Source organism: Pecten maximus, chromosome 1, assembly GCF_902652985.1.
Source record: "Pecten maximus chromosome 1, xPecMax1.1, whole genome shotgun sequence".
Classification (NCBI taxonomy): Eukaryota; Metazoa; Mollusca; class Bivalvia; order Pectinida; family Pectinidae; genus Pecten; species Pecten maximus.
Window position 1 is genome coordinate 20,463,960 of NC_047015.1, and position 12,384 is coordinate 20,476,343.

General features: G+C 39.8%; 1 protein-coding gene across 1 annotated transcript in view; it reads right to left on the reverse strand.

Annotated features, from left to right (window-relative positions):
- The window catches only part of LOC117327305 (ras association domain-containing protein 2-like), a 53,589-nt gene that overhangs the window by 20,355 nt on the left and 20,850 nt on the right, over window positions 1-12,384 (reverse strand). Inside the window, exon 3 of the mRNA XM_033884232.1 lies at window positions 5,558-5,847. Coding sequence (XP_033740123.1) covers window positions 5,558-5,847 — 290 coding nt within the window. The remainder of the gene's footprint in view (window positions 1-5,557; window positions 5,848-12,384) is intronic.

Sequence of the window (12,384 nt, forward strand, 5' to 3'; positions counted from 1 at the left end):
TTTAGTAGGGGCACCCTTTAGTAGGGACACCATTTAGTAGGGGTACCCTTTAGTAGAGGTACCCTTTAGTAGGGGCACCCTTTAGTAGGGACACCCTTTAGTAGGGGTACCCTTTAGTAGAGGTACCCTTTAGTAGGGACACCCTTTAGTAGGGACACCCTTTAGTAGGGGTACCCTTTAGTAGGGACACCCTTTAGTAGGGACACCATTTAGTAGGGGTACCCTTTAGTAGGGGTACCCTTTAGTAGGGGCACCCTTTAGTAGGGACACCCTTTAGTAGAGGCACCCTTTAGTAGAGGCACCCTTTAGTAGGGACACCCTTTAGTAGGACACCCTTTAGTAGAGGCACCCTTTAGTAGGGACACCCTTTAGTAGGGACACCCTTTAGTAGGACACCCTTTAGTAGGACACCCTTTAGTAGAGGCACCCTTTAGTAGGGACACCCTTTAGTAGGGACACCCTTTAGTAGGGACACCCTTTAGTAGGGACACCCTTTAGTAGGACACCCTTTAGTAGGGACACCCTTTAGTAGGGGTACCCTTTAGTAGGGCACCCTTTAGTAGGGACACCCTTTAGTAGGACACCCTTTAGTAGAGGCACCCTTTAGTAGGGGTACCCTTTAGTAGGGACAACCTTTAGTAGGGGTACCCTTTAGTAGGGGTACCCTTTAGTAGAGGCACCCTTTAGTAGGGACACCCTTTAGTAGGGTTACCCTTTAGTAGGGACACCCTTTAGTAGGGGTACCCTTTAGTAGGGCACCCTTTAGTAGGGACACCCTTTAGTAGGACACCCTTTAGTAGAGGCACCCTTTAGTAGGGTTACCCTTTAGTAGGGACACCCTTTAGTAGGGGTACCCTTTAGTAGGGGTACCCTTTAGGTAAGCACCCTTTAGTAGGGTTACCCTTTATAAGGGGTATGCTTTAGAAGGGGCACCATTTCAAATTTCCTATTAGAGGAAGGCAATAAACATGAAGAACAAATGTAAGCTGGCAGTACTAAATGGATATGATTGTGACCAGACACTGGCATAGCTCCAGAGATAAACATCCACCATGTTATTTCTGAATGAACCAAACAATCACACACTCTTATAGCAGTGAGCAACCATATAATTTGGCCAACATGCACATATGCCAATTTCAGGTACTTAAGGTCACAAGTCAAAAGTGTCTGATGTCAAAGGATAAGGAAGTGGTTTTAGTAGATATACATGTTACCAGCTAGTTTAACACTGGTCTCTAAAGAGATAATGGTACACCAACTCTTTCTCTGCTATTTGTTAATATACCAGTTATATATAAAGATTAACAGATTAAACATTGCACAGATATGTACAGTGACCGGTTCAGCTATACACAATGAACTCTCTAAGGTACAGAATTTATATAAATGTGTATTATAATGAGATTATGACAATAAAACGGAACATACTTTCCAGGGGTAGCAGTGGTGCTTGTGGAGCAAGGGCCGAGAACTTTTCCCGGGTCCCTACATGGCTGTGATGTAACAAAGCCTTATTGAATCTGAATCATTGCATCCTCACGGGATTTAACCTGGGCCCTCTGGTTTACGTAACTTTCTATTATTATGCTCGACCGATCAAGCTAAAGAGAAGATCTCTCTAGCCGAGTGGTATATTGCAACTTTACCAGGGTTACATACATATATCTGTTTTGTGGGTTGATACTGTTTTATGGAGTGTTCACAAATAATGAAATCCCAGATGAGACTATTGATGAGTCATATCATTGATGAGACCATTGATGACACCATTGATGAGACCATTGATGACAAGCGATGTCAAACTGAAATATTTACATTTTCACTTCGTTCCGCCTCAATGAACATAGTAAACTCAGATCACTTAATTTCCCGTTGAAGATTATGGGTCGCGTGCTTCTGTTCTGAGAGACGAATCACTTTCTTGCCGGCGTGTGAATACATTCACTGAGTTTACAATGGCGATCGAGTTCTGTACCGCCTCAGACTTGAATGCACTTTCATTTTGTGAATTGTGTAACATTGTTATAAACGTATATAAACACAAGTGGAATAGCCGCTTTATGTGCTAATAAAAATGCCAGTATAATGCAAACAGTTTAGAAAACAGGATCCGACAGAACACTGACACTCCCGATAGCACCGAGCTCATGACCTACGTAGCACAGTTTAGGTCTAACGTTAGCTGTATCTCGAATGCCATGCTTGATACCATTTTAGTGGTCACAGAAAATAAACCTCAATTTTAACACTATTTAATAACACAAAACAAACTGTAGCAGCAGTATGCTATATCGAGAACAGGGACACATTATTGTCTCAATTTGACTCAATCTAAACATATGGAGGACACAAGTTTCCAGCTGTCGAATACCGCGATTTTCAAATCAATGTCTCTTTACTTACTATTATCAGAATTTACATCCCAAAACGCTAGTGCGACAATGAAATCCAATATTTCAAGAGCACAATGTACATCATCAGCTAACCTGCGACTAAAATCCACATTGTTACACTTTTTCTGGAGCTCTGAATATCCCGGCTATTAGACTGCATCACATACGGTCACAGGGGTTCAGCGTTAAATTTTGAGTAACATACGACATCTATAAATAATCGAAAGACTAAAAATCCAACATTCACTCAAATTATAAAACCTTACAAAATCCATTTTTTCAAGGCTTTAGAGAGAATATAAACTCTGTTTTTAATGTTGTGATATTTCACTGAACAGCTGTCGTCACGTTAACCTTGTGCTCATTTTTTTAACCGAGTCCCTGTGTCTAGAGTGACAAAATCACACACATACTATAATGTCAACACTGCACTTTAAATTCGTATTTATATGGGTATTGCTAAGTTTTTTATTATACAATATCATAAATATTTGTTTTAAATGAATATTTTACCTTGAAAATATCGTATTTATGTGTATCAACATCGTAATAATCAAAACGTGTATGTGACTATATTTTGTGTTGCCTTGGCAACGAGAATAGCTGACTGTCTGCTGTTCCACTACTGTGCACACATGTACGATAAGTATAACAATGTTACAAAATGACATACTTACGTCACACCGTTGTGACCGAATTTTGCAATCTGGTGGCAAAGTTTTTAATTTGGTTAACGTAAATATAAGGATTGATTGTCAATTTTGTTGCTTGCATGGACTGATGAAGGGAAGTGAACCTCGTGCAAATGGTACAGTTCATGTACCATTTGCACGAGGTTCACTTCCCTTCATCAGTCCATGCAAGCAACAAAATTGACAATCAATCCTTAAATGCAAATCCTGTACACATCCTTACAAATATTAACAAGTGTTGGCTAATTATGGTACACATTTTATAGATTACGTCTTGGCTAAAGGGACATTGGGAAGCAGGTATAACTCTGGAGGGGGCCATGGGACCATTTGCCCCATATTTTCCAAAATGGCCCACCAAAACTTGCAAATTTCTATGTTTTGGCCAATATGATTTCTGAAATCTTGTCAAAATGGCCTATGATTTTTGGGCCCAGGGTGACCCTGTGGAAGAAGGAAGTTGTATACATATGTTTAGAAAGAGAAAAGATCCTAAATTTAGTCGCCTTATCCAAATCATGCAATGAATGTATTGTTACTTATTACTATCTGTCAATAGGTGGCATCTGAGCTTTATGAAGGTGCGGTCATGCATGCATGCACACACATGCTGCAGCTGGTATTTCATTCATACACAGAAAGCCTTGTTTCATCAGCTACATTTTGGATATTGTGGACATGGAAATGCATGGATGGGGCATTGTGATGTTTATTGCCATTTTTTTTTTTTTTTTTTCAAAAAGCCTTTGATAGGTTGACGTATTACATATGTACAGGATAATACATGTGCAGGTAAAATAATAATATCGCATGAAACAAGAATACTGCACACCCGTGAACACTGACAAAGTGTGTGATAATTTTTAATGAAAATGACAAATATCACTTTTGCCAACATTTTCCCATTTATTTGTCCGCTATTAACGTCAACGAATAACTAATTTTGTGTGAAAATGTTTTTTTGCATGTTTTCTGAATAACCTATTTTCATCTGATAGTGTCGGCCATTGCACCCGGCAATACCGCTTAATATTGTAACATTGTGTAGATACTTTTGCAGTAAACATTTGTTGAAGAACACATCGATCGATCACTGAATACCACGTCGAGAGAATCCGAAACTTTCTCAACGCGTACTTTACTGTACTGTAGGCCATAGCACCCCGTATGCAGACACTTGGGCAAGGAGCATACCCCTACAGTATCGTTACAGCAGACAAAAACATGATTTGAAACAAGCATTAAGCATACCGTTCGTCACTTCATTAATATAGATCAATTTGTCTCTACATAGGCCTAATAGGTAGGCCTACTCTTGATCTGTCGCAGTCAGATTTCATCTCAATCGCTATGTGATTTGACTAGCCTAGTTAGGTGTCAACATCATCACTGCACCTGACGAGAGCACGTGCACTGCTAAATTTACTAGACTACCACTGTTATATCGCAGGTAGGTTTAAACTTAGAGTTATTAAAACTTATTAAGTTAATCATGATGCTAGTTTAGTCACCTGGTAAGCCTCTTGGATGTCATCCTTCACTTGGCAAGTCGGCCAGTTACTCCATCAACAAATCTTACATGCTACACACTGACCTCTATCGGTCCTGTCTCCATCCTCTATTTCCTGGTAAGGGGGCGTTACTCGTACTAAATTATTATATTAATCGCTGCACACCCATCAACTCCTCCCAAACTGCAACTTTCCGCATTCCACATGTTTACAAACTAATTCAATTCAACATACAGCTCCGTGTAGATCTACTAATTTTATCATATGACATGTCAAATGATACTACATAAAATATGCCTACTAAGGGAGATCAGATTTACCTATTTTTTTAAAGGCTGTATCTTTTTTGTCATTATATATTTTTTACCTTACAGTATAAACTATTTTATGTATACGTAATAATCTTTTGATCTTAAGTATTAATAACGTTTACTCGTCCCGTCCATATGTTAAAATGTTAACATTTGGACAAAAACTCTTTTGCCAGAGCGATTATATTAGCGAATAGGTGATGCTACTTAATCAATAATTAAGTGATATAAATAAGTCATTAAGTGATACATTTGTATATATATCACTAAATGAGAATAAATAGTAAAACGGTTCCTCATATCCCCTATGATCTCTGAAGCCTAAAACTGGAATGCCGAATTTCACACGGCTATTAGGTCCGCTATATTCTATCACACTTTTTGACATTCAAAATGATTTCATAAAACCAACAAGAAAGCAAATGACAAGATAAAATCGCTTTAAAAGAACTTCTTTTTTAGTATGAGAACTACGACCCTGGGGCCCTGAACTCCCGGATCGATGGCGGTTGGTTCAACAAATCCTAACGCCAGACTTACATGTATATGTGGAACAAGCCGGATATTGACGACGATACCTCTCTCTGGATTACGCAATGCAATAAAACTTATTTTTCCATTAGACATCATATCATAATAAAACTTACGTTTCTGAATCAAACTGTGGCAGAGACGGGGATGAATCGGACTCCATAGAGGACACTGTAGTCTGACTAGAATTCGTCCTCCTTCGAATCACTTCTGTTCGTTTTTCGTTAACACGAACTTCATAAACCATTTTGGGAGCGAATGAGGGTAATTCCTCGTTATAGAGAGTTCCATGGTCGCCGCTCTTTCTGTAGTTGGCCGGAGAGTGGACATTAGATCCATAGCCGACCATCTGAGGTCCAAACAGAGCAGCATAGCACGGTCGGTGGCAGTATGGCAATCCTTTGTGCTGAAACCAACAGAAAACCGGTAAAATGTGATCCAATTCAATACAATGTATCTTTAGAATTCCAGGAAATAAAACCCGGCAATATTCTATCTCATCATAATGAAATCCTTTAGCTATCATTTCATTTTTTATCTATTATTTCATTATTTGTATATTATTTTATTATCAATATGCCCAGTGTTCTTACTACATTGCTGGAGTTTTTAAGATTGTCGCACAAACAAAAAAGAAACGCAAAAATTACACATGAATACATTCTGAAGTACAACGAGTTTAATGACAAAAAAGGGAGGGGGGCACATATACACAAACAAATACATTTTATTCTGCGTATTAGGGTTCAGATGATTAAATACATAAACCTACATGTATATCCGAGTTGAGATTCCTTCTGACACTAAATGACAGGGAATCGACACCATTCGTGTTACACGTGTATAAAATGTATAAAATCAGAGACTTGATACATAGAGTGGCGCTCCACTCCGCCCGTTCCTATCTATTTATCAAACCATCGATTTCCAGCAGAATATATAGTCATTCTACAAGGAACGTCTCTCGTCTGTATGGTCTGATTTAATTTATAGAATATATTGTCCAATTCAGAAGAAAAAAAAACAGAATTATTAAGTTCTCGTACTAGGTTTTATACCTATGGATACTGTTCATTGATTTCCCAAATATCTTTGGCATCATTCCCCATCCCGCCGATGTAGGCAGCATGCTGAGTAAGCACTTCTTTATGGTGTATTGGCAATCTAAAGTGATATTTTGTTGTAAAGTAATGCATTCCCTTTGTTAGATACACTTAGCGGCGTGTATATTGAAAAACAAGACCATGCAAACCGTCGATGAAACATTTTACGGATATTATCGAACTATATTCAAACATTTAAAGCCATGAACTAAATACGAATTGATCCTTCTGATTTTTGATATCTTATCGCGACACTTACGACATAAATAGGTCGACAGTTTATGGAAGTACTAGCTATTCTAAGTCATCCTGTGGTGAAAGTTTTACTCCAAATATATATGTACTGTTTGCTACTGTATTCTCCAGGAAAGGATGTTTGGTTAACCATTTTACCGAAAAGTGGTCCAAATACATTTTACCCAATAATGTACAATCAGCCGTACAGTTACAGCTGTTGACCGAGATACATGTATCATCAACTCATCATTGATTCAGTTTGTGCCCCAGACTGTATATACGTATGTATGACATCAGCCCCTCACCGATTCGGTTGGTGCCCCAGACTGGTATCTATGACATCAGACCTTCACAGATTCAGGTTGTGTCCCAGACCGGTATGCGTAGTACCAGCCCTTCACAGATTCGGTTTGTGCCCCAGACCGGTACTGTATATACGCCACCAACCCCTCACTGATTCAGTTTGTGACTAACCCCACACCGGTATGTGTGACACCAGCCTCTCACTGATTCAGTTTGTGACTAACCCCAGACCGGTATGTGTGACACCAGCCTCTCACTGATTCAGTTTGTGACTAACCCCACACCGGTATGTGTGACACCAGCCCTTCACTGTTTTAGGCCTAGACCAGATAATGTACCCACAGTTCCACGTAGACATAACTTGTGGCAAGTAAGACTTCGTATTTATCTGCCTTAGTTTAGAAGGATGGCCCAGTAGATATATAACAATGCTTTACAGAGCTACCAGATGACAGTAAAATCACCATTTGTTCCTGGCTGGAGCGATTTACTGTAATGTCGGTGTCTGGACCGGAATCTCCAGATATAAATCAGCCGTAGACGCAGAGATGTCTCACACAACTGAGCCCATGTAGATTGGGCTAATGACTAGTTTGGGACCCAATCTCCTAATGTCTAGTCATGTACAGTATGCAGTCCTTGTCAACACTGGGAATGGTTCCTCGTTATTTTATACCTAACCTATATACGGTATATACACGGACAATACCTACGCTGGTGTGTGCGTGTCAGTCGCTGTAAAGATTTCAGACACAGCAAATTTCTATACAGAAATAGTAAAATAGTTCGGTAAATAATTCCATCTAAAATGAGAACTGAAGACGGCAATGATCAACTAGAGCATGCCAGATCCGGATACTGTCACTGACTTGAAAAAAATGGAAGACTGTTTATGTCATTCTTCATGATGCATAGTGATTGATGACGTACCTTCCTGAATAAGAACGTGGTTGAATTACACAGTTTATGATGACGTGGTAATTGGTTATATGGGATTGTGACTTATTTATTATAACGAGGGGTAATTGGTGTGACTTACTTTATAATAATCTCGAATGTTAACATGTATCTCGAATGTTAACATGTACATTTTGTATCTCGAATGTTAACATGGATCTCGAATGTTAACATGTACATTTTGTATCTCGAATGTTAACATGTATCTCGAATACTCGTCGCATCTTCGATACTCGTGAGTAATCATCATTAATCAGGGCGGTTTGATAGAAAGATGATTCACTTTAAGGATAAGGATCAGCACCAATTACCAGGAATCTGTTAGGACCTATCGACTACGTACACATACACAACAGCGACAAACAAGACTTTATTACCGCTACAGGGAGATTTCAATTACGATTCCAGGTCTCATTACAGAGGTACAGACGTATATGTAAGTGATGTAATGAAAGTGTCAAGTGAGTAGTTCAGGCAAGTAAGGCTTGTTACAGCCGAATTTCATTGTAATAGAATTTCCATATGTGCGAAAAGATATTATCCACGAAGCCGTCAATGAGCAGCCGTTTCGAGCACCTGAAGGCAAACATGAATATCGATCGCGGGGCACCGTGTACATCTGACACATCATTGACTAGAACACAAAACAACCTGATGCTGTGCTTGACAAGATGGCTTCCCCGATAGCCTTCACTTTAGGACATTTCCAAAAAGCATATTTATTCATTTTAAAACGTTTCAACAAAGAAATTCCGAGTACGATGACAAGGGGAGTAAAAAGAGAGACGGTAAAGGCATCGTACAAAACATGGCGGCACCAATGTGTACAGAATTGAACGATTAAATACACCAACAGCACCAAACTCTAGAAATTAGAGGAAAAAACAATTACGGAAAAGAAAACATTCAAGGTGTAATTGCAGAATATAGATTGCCTTATTAGCTCGGACTATAGCTGGAATTTCTCTTAAGTCTAGTGGTTCGACGCCCGTTCCGAGAGCGAAAGGTCACTAGTTCGAGGCCATTCTCAGGTGACAGGCAAGGTATTTTTCATTACTCGTTCCTGATACAGTAAGTTATAGGAGAAACCAAAGAAGTCTCCTTCAGAGGTTCCAAATGTAAAATGAGACAATGAAAAAAAAACACACACACATTCCGACCGAGTGCCCCAACATGGCTGCAATATGGGTATCCGTCCTGATAATCCTCGGCACCACCTCCTGAGCCTGATCAAGAAGCTTGCTCCGTCAGCTGAGTAAACGAGACTGTACTTAACAATGCGTACATAGGTAACATCTGAAGTAGATCACAAAGGCTTTGACTAAAGCTTGCCAAATATCAGCATGCTCCCTGAACTGCCATTATTTTAACTAGATTAATTAATTCTCGAATTCGTTAGCTAGACTTTAGCGTTTAGTGATTTGACAGCGCCAGGGGACGCTCTCTACGTAACGCTGGTAGGTATATATATGTAATAAAATCAACACAAAACGGTTGGTGACAAGAAGCCGAGTATTGCAGTCATAGCAGGAAGGGATTGTCGACCTTGCAATACGTCAAGACATAGCTGGGGACATAGTGACACAGAAGCCCAGTATGGTAGGGTTACAGCAGGGAGGGATGGTCGACCTTGCAATACATCACGACATAGCTGGGGACATAGTGACAAAAGAGCCCAGTATGGTAGGGTTACAGCAGGGAGGGATTGTTAAAATTGCGAAATCTCATGACTTAGCTGGGGACATATAGCGACAAACCCAGACAAGACATTGGAGTGACACCAGCAATGTTAACATTCGATCACTGCATTCGAATGGCTATATCACCTATTTGACGACTTACGGTCGATAGTCCCAAACCTGTCGTGACATTCGCCCAATTCACCGTAAAGACAGCCTCAGGGTTCCCAATACATCCTGCATGATTCATGTGCATCCCCATACAAAATCAATTGGCACCAAAGCAACCTGATCGTAAGTCTAATAGTATGCATCCAAGAGTTAAACGTTTAACCAAGATTGTATACGTGAAAAGTAAGAAAATATGTACAAGCGGGAATATTTAGAATATATTATATATAATGGCGGATTTCGTCAACAAGTTTCATCATCTGGGCACAATACTATACACAAGACAATCAATTGTCACTGGTAATTAACATGTATCCCCACTGATGTCCGTGTTAATCTCGGGGCTTTAACAAAATCAATAACGACACTGGAATCTGCTGGGTTCATCATCGACATCCGGCTGAGAACAATAATTCATGAGGAAAAAATGTTATCTTTATAAAATCTCGAGTCTAACATGTATCTTTGTTCCTGTAATTCCCAAATTATTCGCCATGGCTGTCACTGCAGGGAAGATTGAGGTATGGATTGAGGAGGGTTCACGCGTGAACTGTGATGGTAACCGGAGGCACGTGCGCCGCTCGCGAGATGATTTTTATTGTAGATGATATCATAGTTGTCCGCGAGGCGATTCTTATCGCTTCATTTGGCACATTTTGGACCTGTTGTAGAATAGAATCTGAACAGTGAGGATGAGATGTATAGAACCATGAAACCAACTGCTTAATTATGGACATTAACTAACCTAAAATTGATCTGCTGCACCAAGAGTAGTCGGGTTATTTCGTCGCGTTGCACAGTTCACTGTATTATACACACTCTTCAGTATCATATATGATATTTGCAAACGAAGTGATTTTCATTGTCAGCTAACCTTGAGAACATCATCCAAAAAACAATTTTCATTGTCAACTAACCTGGATAACATTGCATTGCATTGATATACCTTGCAAACGTCAGATTATGAGTTGATCTGTATTGTCCATAAACATTGCGAACCTCAATTTTCAAGGTGAATATGTGACCCGTGCATGATATTGAATAATTTTCCATAAATGTCTTAGTAGTTATATTCTGTCAAATAATATATTTTGAGACAATAAAATGTATAGATAATTAAGGATTGTACATCATTTTGACTGCGTATACGGTTGTATGCCCTCAGTTGGCAACGAACATAAAATTCAGGGTGTGTTGCGACATTGGTAACTACAGCAGCCGTGGTTGCTGAGATAATGTAGTTCTAGTAGATCTACGTTAAGACACCAGTATTGTTAACAAAATCAAAAGAACCAATTAAATATTTTTGCTTAATACCTTTTACGTTTTCATTGATATTATCACAATCCACAGTATCCGCCTCAGATCAACTATGGTTGCCAATCATAGCGTTTATTGACACAGATTTAGTAGTGACGTAGTCAAATATTCTCCAGGAACAGTACTGTACGCTTCAGCCATTTGTTGTTAGCTTACCTCGTGGAGAAGTTTAAAATGCACCCATTTCCGTAATATTCAGTTTAGTTTTTGACAGAATACTCTGTTGACGCTAGCTTTTTGTACATAGATCATCGGGTAACAGGAGAAAACGCTAAAATTTCGTCGATCAGTCCTTTCCAAATGGCGTCTAATTGACGTTCCGGTAACGTCACAAAGAGACGATGTCATGATTATGTTACCAATTCCCGCGCTTATTAATCCACTGAGCCTTTTTTAACTGCCTATATGATAATTTATTCGCAGTCAGAGTTTCCCAAGTTGAATAAGGGAGAGATATGTAAAAACTTATAAAGCACATATAAAACTGTCTTTTCATGTGTACCTGGTGCGAACGTAATTCTCCATGTTTGTACCAGGCGTGACGTCAATAACAACGTGTTTCTCCATGACGACGAACTTACCTCAGCGTTTGTTCCAGGCGTGACGTCAATAAGAACGTGTTTCTCAATGACGACGAACTTACCTCAGCGTTTGTACCAGGCGTGACGTCAATAAGAACGTGTTTCTCCATGACGACGAACATATCTCGGCGTTTGTACCAGGCGTGACGTCAATAACAACGTGTTTCTCCATGACGACGAACTTACCTCAGCGTTTGTTCCAGGCGTGACGTCAATAAGAACGTGTTTCTCAATGCCAACGAACTTACCTCAGCGTTTGTACCAGGCGTGACGTCAATAAGAACGTGTTTCTCAATGCCAACGAACTTACCTCAGCGTTTGTACCAGGCGTGACGTCAATAAGAACGTGTTTCTCCATGACGACGAACTTACCTCAGCGTTTGTTCCAGGCGTGACGTCAATAAGAACGTGTTTCTCAATGACGACGAACTTACAGCAGCGTTTGTACCAGGCGTGACGTCAATAAGAACGTGTTTCTCCATGACGACGAACTTACCTCAGCGTTTGTACCAGGCGTGACGTCAATAAGAACGTGTTTCTCCATGACGACGAACTTACCGCAGCGTTTGTACCAGGCGTGACGTCAATAAGA